General features: G+C 44.6%; 2 protein-coding genes across 2 annotated transcripts in view; one reads left to right on the top strand and one right to left on the bottom strand.

Annotated features, from left to right (window-relative positions):
- The window catches only part of SNRPB (small nuclear ribonucleoprotein polypeptides B and B1), a 3,714-nt gene extending 2,915 nt beyond the window's left edge, over positions 1-799 (top strand). Inside the window, exons 5-7 of the mRNA XM_009893510.1 lie at positions 1-93; positions 276-401; positions 624-799. The exon at positions 1-93 is cut by the window's left edge and continues 40 nt beyond it. Of these exons, the coding sequence (XP_009891812.1) occupies positions 1-93; positions 276-401; positions 624-661 (257 nt within the window). The 3' untranslated portion in view covers positions 662-799. The remainder of the gene's footprint in view (positions 94-275; positions 402-623) is intronic.
- A 1,043-nt stretch (positions 800-1,842) lies between these two features.
- DDX27 (DEAD (Asp-Glu-Ala-Asp) box polypeptide 27) overlaps positions 1,843-8,184 on the bottom strand; it is an 8,104-nt gene continuing 1,762 nt past the window's right edge. Inside the window, exons 2-20 of the mRNA XM_009893509.1 lie at positions 8,092-8,156; positions 7,632-7,785; positions 6,699-6,745; positions 6,463-6,549; positions 5,604-5,709; positions 5,350-5,523; positions 4,880-5,030; positions 4,626-4,725; positions 4,374-4,515; positions 4,142-4,295; positions 3,946-4,027; positions 3,693-3,870; positions 3,448-3,554; positions 3,181-3,286; positions 2,983-3,077; positions 2,755-2,881; positions 2,406-2,490; positions 2,123-2,197; positions 1,843-1,858 (exon numbers count right to left, since the gene is read on the bottom strand). Of these exons, the coding sequence (XP_009891811.1) occupies positions 1,843-1,858; positions 2,123-2,197; positions 2,406-2,490; positions 2,755-2,881; positions 2,983-3,077; positions 3,181-3,286; positions 3,448-3,554; positions 3,693-3,870; positions 3,946-4,027; positions 4,142-4,295; positions 4,374-4,515; positions 4,626-4,725; positions 4,880-5,030; positions 5,350-5,523; positions 5,604-5,709; positions 6,463-6,549; positions 6,699-6,745; positions 7,632-7,785; positions 8,092-8,156 (2,051 nt within the window). The remainder of the gene's footprint in view (positions 1,859-2,122; positions 2,198-2,405; positions 2,491-2,754; positions 2,882-2,982; positions 3,078-3,180; positions 3,287-3,447; positions 3,555-3,692; positions 3,871-3,945; positions 4,028-4,141; positions 4,296-4,373; positions 4,516-4,625; positions 4,726-4,879; positions 5,031-5,349; positions 5,524-5,603; positions 5,710-6,462; positions 6,550-6,698; positions 6,746-7,631; positions 7,786-8,091; positions 8,157-8,184) is intronic.

Genomic DNA, 8,184 nt, shown 5'->3' with positions numbered 1-8,184 from the left:
CAGCCACTGCTAGCATAGCAGGAGCCCCAACTCAATACACCCCAGGGCGTGGGGGTCCTCCCCCACCCATGAGCAGAGGAGCACCTCCTCCAGGTAGGAATTACTCTGTAGATACAGTGGGGCAACAGGGAGCTCGTGTTATGTGGCAAAATTGGTGGTAGAGGTATTAATCAGAGTCTGATTAAAAACTGGTGTTATGGAGGATTATTCTGATAACCAACTAGTGCGGTGACTGTTCAGCTGGAGTTATGTGCTTGTTCTTTCTCTGGCGTAAGGAATGATGGGACCTCCTCCAGGCATGAGACCGCCTATGGGCCCACCGATGGGAATGCCACCTGGCCGAGGTGCTCCTATGGGAATGCCCCCACCAGGCATGAGACCACCTCCCCCAGGAATGAGAGGTGAGCAGAGGTGATCTTAAATGCCTAGAAGCTATAAAAAGCCATAACATAAAACGTTTGAAGGGCGATACCTTTCAATGCCTCTCTAGCTGTGCTAGTCGTCAATAAATGTCTCTGTGCCAAAAAAGGGATCCTAAGGCCACTTTGAGCATGGTGAAGATGTCTTTCTGGTTTATCCTTGCTTCCTCTTTCCTCTTCAACATTTAGTCCCTTTATTCCCAGGACCCCCTCCACCTGGCATGCGTCCACCAAGGCCATGATACCCTATAATGTACCTTTGAACTGTGAGAAGACTGATCAAGGCGATACACCCAGCAGTACCACCTGTCAAAACTTTGTTATGTATATTTTACATTTACTGCTTGTAAAGTTTGCCCTTTTTAATAAAGTTGGAAAACCCAGTACTTTGAGTCACTGTTGTACTGGTCTATTTCAGGAGCACAGCCCCTACCTTTTACTACTGCACTTGGGTCACCCCAGAAGAAGAGCAAGTGTGAAGCAAAAAACTCAATTTATCTTGACAGCTCAGAGGTTAACAGTTGGTCTGGGCTGCTTAGGTCTATTCCTTACAGGAATTAAAAGTGTATCAATGAAACTTAGCAAGGCTGATAAAAAGAATGGGATGGTGGAGATGGCAAAAATGCAAAGAAAGAGCTTAGCATTTTGATGAAACTAAGAGAATTCTCCCTGCTTGATTAAAGGTGGAGTAAATATAATGGTGCCTCTATTAGGATGCTCTGCATTAATTGCTGTTTACTAGCCTGCAGTAAACCTGCTTGATCTTTATAGGTGCATCTGCATTGCTTCTAGTCAAAAAAAAGCAAGCCACAATGAGCAAACTTATCATTAATTGCATACAATAACAAACCACCCTGCATTCTGGTTGTAGTCTTCCCTTCTTGCTTCAGCTTGCACCTGCTTGCTTTTCAGCTAGGAGGAAACTGTCTGCCCCCCCCCACTTTTGGAGATAATCCTTTCTTCAGACGGTATCCTCTTGGGAGATTTGTTTTAATTCCCATGAACTATGATCTCTGAAACCATCTTTGTGACAGTCTGAAAGAAGCTTTTTTTTGCCCATTTTAGTTATAGTTTCTCAAGCACAGAAATGTGCTAAAATGCCCTAAAAACAATGAACTAAATGTCTGGTAGAAAGATGTAATGCTCCAGCTTAATCTTATAAAACAGAGCAAACTTTTTAGAAAAAAAAAAAAAATCAATCCTTTATTGCATGGGCTGCTGAAGATGTTTTCACACAAGGTCTTCCATCAGGTATTTTCAATCAGGTATAATTCATCCCAAAGCTATTCCAGAACTTGAAGAAATACTGTTCAGTTTTACTGAAATTGTTTCCTTGCAGTACAAAGAAATCCAGGCCCTGGAGAGAGCATGTCTGAAATGTCTGCATTGTCTGAATTACCCATTTGGTAACTGTGAACAGTTGTTACTTTCTCTTGTACCTGAAAGAGAAGATACTTGAAATTAGATTCCACCAGCCCAGCTTTCAATGACACATAAGGAACAGCACTGAGCATTTTCTAGGAAGGTGCTATTAAAGGCAGTATCCTTGATTGCCCCCAGCATCAGACCGGCAGTAGGAAAGTAAGCTACTGCTGAAGGTTTGTTGGTTCTGCAAGGGCCTTTAAACAATCACAAGAGAAAAAAGAAAGCAGGAAAAAAAAACCCTCCAACTTGAACGTTCAAGAAAGTAAGGAGAGGTATACCTGGATTTGGATTTGAAGTTTCCTCCTTTCCTATGTTGGGCCATACCCAAGCGTTTCCGATCTTCAAACGATGGGCTTTTTGAGAAAAAAGGGAGGGGGGGAGGTAAGACAAAACCCACTGAATTACATCAATAGTACAGGTACTTCTTGCAAGAATGCCTTCTTTGTTGTGCCCACCTTTTCCCCCCAATATCAATCAACATATCCCTGAGAAAGTCCAGAGATGCAAAAAAAAATTCCACCTACTCAAGTCTGGACTAATGTACTACTGCTAAGACATTACCCGGCGCGGTACTGCTTCAGAGCCTTCCTGCTTGTGTTGGTAAGCTCTTCATCAAACACAGACAGTTTTTTCTTCCGCTTGGGGCCTAACACAGAGACAACAGTTAGAGCATTGGCTGTAAAAAGAAGGCCACAACATCATCTTGTTTACTAGAGCCCAGTAGCTTTGACCACAACAGTTATCCTAACCAGGAAAAGTAACAACTCCTCTGCAAACGCGCACCCTGGCCAGCACTGGTGGCCATTCCTTCAATGACCAGACCAGTGCCTCCCTCTATACAAATTAATTTAGTTTACATGTTGGGAACTTTGTTACAAATACAAGTCAGCTGTAAAACAAAAGTCTCCACCTGCTGGTGCTGCTGCTGGTTCCTCTTCTGGCAAGGCTCTGGCTCGCTTTGCTCGGCGATTCCTTTTTGCCAACCGCTCAGCGTACATTTGAGATTTCAAGATTTCAAACTGTGACCTCTCCTCTGGCTGAAAAGTGTTAAAATGCAAGTTTACAGTGATGTGAGATTTTGCTAAGGGAAAACTAGAATAGTCCACCAAGGGTCCCACTTGTCTGTAAACATTCTCACCGTCATTTGGACTTTTTTCTGGCTGTCCTGCATAAATTTCTTCCTTTTCTTTTTGCCTCGTAATGCTAGGTCAAACTCCTGCAGGGCTTTGGCCACTGGAGAGACAAAGAAAAACATGGAATAAAGAACCTCTTAAAGTACAGACCAGAGTCCAGTTGCAGCTATGGAATTTAATATGGCAGCAGTGTCATGACTCACACTTCTCTTTCTTCCTCTCCTCACGCGTCTGGAACCAGCTCCGCTCCAAACCCTCACCCGCAGTCTCTTTTTTTCCTCCCTCCAGCTGCTTCTTTGCCTTATTGATCTGAGATAATTCAGGCAAGAAGTGAGCTCATGGTGGCGAGAAAAATATCCCTCTCTTCCCTTTCAAAAGTAGGCAGGTCAAGTACATTAAGGTAACATCCTTATGCACTATATCTTCTAAAAAACTAAAGTAAAAGAAAAATTCCTAAAAAAAACCCTTACCTGGGCCTCTGACTGCTGCATCTCGCGTTCCTCACGCTCCAAGCACAGAACTGCATACACATCTTTCTCTAGATTCTCAATCTTCTCTCGAAATTTTAGTATGACATCTGAAAATAATAGTGTGAACATAAGAAACAGCTCATGTAAAGTCCATCTTGTTTTTCAGCACCTCTTTTAGTGTCCCTCTGTATCATGATATTCCCTGCCTACTGCTCTCCTGCTTTTTACCTCAGTGAAGTGCGTACCTTGGGGAAGAATTCTGGCTTTCACCGGTGTTTTGGCAGTCTTCACAATATCCTTCAGCATCTTGCGCTCTTCCTCACCCACAAGTGAAACTGAACGACCAGCCCTGCCTGCTCTTGCTGTCCGACCCACCCGATGAACATAGTGTTTGGTGGTGTTGGGCATGGTAAAATTGATTACCTGTACCAGAAACACTGTTAGTAGGGAAACAGTATTGAAGGACTCATTAAAAAGCTCAGCACTGCAAATACTCACCGTTTTAACACCTTCAATATCAAGTCCACGTGCAGCCACATCTGTAGCTACCAGAATATCGATCTGCTCGTCCTTAAAGCGCCTGAACAAAGACAAAAAATGCATTAGCAATGAATACAGCAATCCACTTCTGCCCTAAAATTTCCAACTCCTAACTTCTTTTTTGCCTATAGTCGCTAACTAAGCTTGCTAATACCGGAGTGCTTCCAGCCGCTGTGCCTGAGAGAGGTTCCCATGAAGTTCCCCAACCCGCAGACCCATCAGCCCGAGGAGGATGTGCATACGGTGAGCTTGCTTCTTGGTCTGGGTGAAAAGCATCACATGATCAGGGAAGGTTCGCGTCAGTAGAGCTGAAAGAAAAAAGGTCCTCTCAGGAGCCTGCTTCATGGTCACCTACCGATTCCAGCTTTTCTTTGCTCATCACTAACCTGACACAATGGCCTCACGGTCCCCCTCTCGGTTGGGTCTGATCCGGATAAATTCCTGCCGCAGGAAAGGGGCCACATCTGTGTTGCTGTTCACAAAAATTCGGACGGGATTTTTCAGGGAAACAGAAGCCAAGTCTTTCACCTACCAAAACAAGTTGAGAAAAAAAGAAGTCCACGTGATCTCTGATAAAAGACTAGACAAACTTCTGTTCAGCTTTCTGCCTCAATATGCTTCTCAGCAACTTGTCTTACCTCTTCTGTCATTGTGGCAGAGAAAAGCATTGTCTGACGGTGGTGGGAGCACAACCTGATTATTTCCTTCATCTGTTCCTCAAAGTATTCATCCAGCATCCTACACAGCAGAAAAACAGCAAGTTGGGCAGCTTCATCTGGTGCTAGATAAGAAACATCACTTAAGGCAGGGCAACAAAGACTGCCTTATAGCCTGGGAAAAGGAAAGCAGGAAACTTCCATCTCATTTTTCACTGCTGTCCTGTTAAGCCTACCTGTCTGCTTCATCCAAAATCAGCACCTCGACACTGCTCAGGTGGAAAGAAGGGCAGTTGTGGAGATGATCAATCAGTCGCCCAGGAGTGGCGATAAGAATGTCTGGCCCGGAGCGCAGAGCTGCTTCCTGAGTCTTCACATCTAGGCCACCTGAAAGAGAGCAAACATGGACTGCTGACTCCCTGAGCAGGTTGCAGCAAAGTACACAAATCCAAATTGCCTGAGGATGGGAAACAACTCAGATTAATACCACATTCACGATTAGAACTGACCCCACCTTTTCTTTCTCAGAAACCAACACTCAAAAAGTATGTCACGGTACTGGAAAGTGAGATTTTAAACCATAGCACACCCCTAGAAGCACGCCTGTGATAACCGTACAGCCTCCAGTTTTATAACACAGAATTCCCAGTTCTGTATAGCAGTTTACAGCGAGCCGTACAGTCCACATAAGAAACGGAATACTCACCTACAGCAATGCAAGTTGTGACACTGCTGAACTGCGCCAGCTGTTTTGTGACAGAGTGCACCTGAATACCCAGTTCTCGTGTTGGCACTAGGACCAATACCCGTGTTATCGGAGCCTGACGAGGTTTGTAAATTAGGCGCTCAAGGACAGGCAAGATGAAGGCAGCTGTTTTACCTAAAGAAGAAAAATCAAGAATTACAAATTATTGTGAATAGTGAATTCTCCATGTTTCCTGTGCCCTGCTCAATCCCTACCTGTCCCAGTGGCAGCACAGGCACAAATATCCTTCCCCAGAAGACCCACCGGGATACAAGCCTTCTGAATTGGGGTTGGTTGCTTGAAGCCAAGAGCTGTGATTGCCTACAAAGGAGATAGAGCAATTAAACTGTCTCTGGTGTGGCCACAGCTGGAGCTCTGGGCTCCCAGGTACAAGAGAGACATGGACATACTGGAGAGAGTCCAGCAAAGGGCCACAAAGACTGTGAAGGCACTGGAGCACCTCCCATACGAGGAAAGGCTGACAGAGCTGGGACTGTTCAGCCCGGAAAAGAGAAGGCTGAGGGCAGAACTTGTCAATGTATACAAATCCCTGAAGGGAGGGTGAAAAGAGGACAAAGCCAGGCTCTTTTCAGTGGTGGCCGGTGATGGGACCAGAGGCAATGGGCACAACCGCAAACACAGGAGGTTCCCTCTGAACACCAGGAAACACTTTTTCACTGTGAGGGTGACCGAGCATTGGCACAGGTTCCCCAGGGAGGCTGCAGAGTCTCCATCCTTGGAGACATTCAGAAGCCATCTAGACATGGTCCTGGGCAACCAGCTCTAGGTTGTGCAGGGGGTTGGACAAGTTGACCTCCAGAGGTCCCCTCCAACCTCAGCCATTCTGTGACTCTGTGACAAGTCTCACTCAAGATAGTGTTGACAAATTGCAAATCAAAGAATGGTTTCCATTATTTGGGATAACAGCTCCTAAAGGACTATCACACTAGCTTCCACATAATTTCCTTTATAGAGAGGCTGTGAAGAGAAGAATTTACCAGTTCTGATTGGTGGAAGGGACACTGTACAACACTCTTCAAAGTAACATATTTAATAACTAAAGTAGGTCAATACCTTTAGCAAAGGTCGTGAAAGATTCATGTCCTGGAATGACAAGTTATCGTCATATTGAGAGGCATCTTCAAAAAAGCTCTCTGCTTCCTAGAAACAGCAAGAACAACAAAACTGGAACAACACAGGCACCAACACATGTTATCAAAGGGCTCTGGGCTGGTTTTTCAGCTACAGTTTGTTAACCAAAGTCAAATTCCTCCAGAAGAAATGCTGGAGAATGACCTACTGTCACTTACCGCTTCTCCCTTTTTTGATCTCTTCCGTTCCTTCACTTTGACTGTATCTGCAGAGAAAGAGGAGAGTGACAGGAATTAACAAGTACAGCTGAACACATAAAAAGATATGATGACTACCTCCATCTTATACTTTTTGCTCTAAACAAGTTATTGGAGGAGAAGCCTAAGAAACGAGTACAGGCATGCAACGGAGTAAAACACCAAGCAAATATCCTTTCTCCAGGACAAGTTCAATTAAAGTACTATGGCTATGATTCAAAATAAGCTTGACCAAAATCAGAAGGAACGTCACAGAAGGAAGACAACAAAAAATAAGACGTTCTTGCCCACTCCCAGCAAGGCTTCGCTACAGACTTCTCTCCAGTGAGCCAACAGTCTGTGAGATTATTGCTCCTGACCTTCTGTCATGGTTTAACTCCAGCTGGCAACTAGGACCATGCAGCCATTTACTCACTCTTCCCCCCCCAACAAAATTGGGAGAAAGGGAGAAAAAGGAAAAAAACCCTCATGGGTTGAGATAAAGACAGTTTAACAGAACAGTAATGGAAAAGAAAATAATAACAACAGTAAAACAATATACAGAAGGAGTGATGCAATACAATTGCTCACCACCTGGTGATTGATTGCCCAGCCCGTCCCAAACAGCGATCATGATTCCTGCCCCCCGGCCAACCCCCATTTATATATTGAAGATAACATCTATAGTATGGAATATTCCTTTGGCCAGCTTGTTCTGCCTGCGCTTCTGCTCAGCTTTGATGGGAAGCTAAAAAAGTCTTTGACTTGATATAAGCATTACTTAGTAACAACTAAAACAGTATGCGTTACCAACATTATTATCATACTAAATCCAAAACACAGCAGCTACCAAGAAGACAATTAACTCTGTCCCAGCTGAAACCAGGACACCATCTCTCTATGTACTGCTAATACCTGCTTTTGTGAAGATAGTTTCATCATCCAACGAATACTGAGACTCCACATCTTCTTCGTCCCTACCGAAATCCTCACACTCCCTGGTTTTTGTTTGATTATCCTTAGTTTCCGCATCTTCATCTCTCACTTGTGCTTGCTTAGCTTCTCTTTCCTAGGAAAAGTTTTGGAAAAAAAAAAAAATTTAAAAAGAAGTGATAAAAAAGAAATTTCAATCCTTTGTGAGCTTTTGTTTGTTGTTACAATGAGCCCATTCACAGATAAGTGCTTTTGCATAACCTTAAGCATTAACAATTCTGCCCCCTCGTCAGTGCCGCACGGCAGCAGGTGTGGCTGCCCGCCCGCTCGAGGTCCGAGCGCCGCGGCTCAGGATGCTCTCGGAGCTGTGCCTCTGGAGGGAGCGCAGCAGAAGGCCAACCCCACACCAGTCTTTCCAGTAACGAGAGAGAAAGGCTCTGACCTGGAGCTTCCTTTTCTGTCTCACTTTCTCAATCTTCTCATCCAGCGTCGTGGCTGCTCTCTGGGCTGGAAAGAGGAAAGGGGAGCGGTGAGG

The sequence above is a fragment of the Charadrius vociferus genome, unplaced genomic scaffold, assembly GCF_000708025.1.
Source record: "Charadrius vociferus isolate BGI_N301 unplaced genomic scaffold, ASM70802v2 scaffold259, whole genome shotgun sequence".
NCBI lineage: Eukaryota > Metazoa > Chordata > Aves > Charadriiformes > Charadriidae > Charadrius > Charadrius vociferus.
Note: the sequence above shows the minus strand (reverse complement) of the source record. Positions and strands in the feature narration are given on the sequence as shown.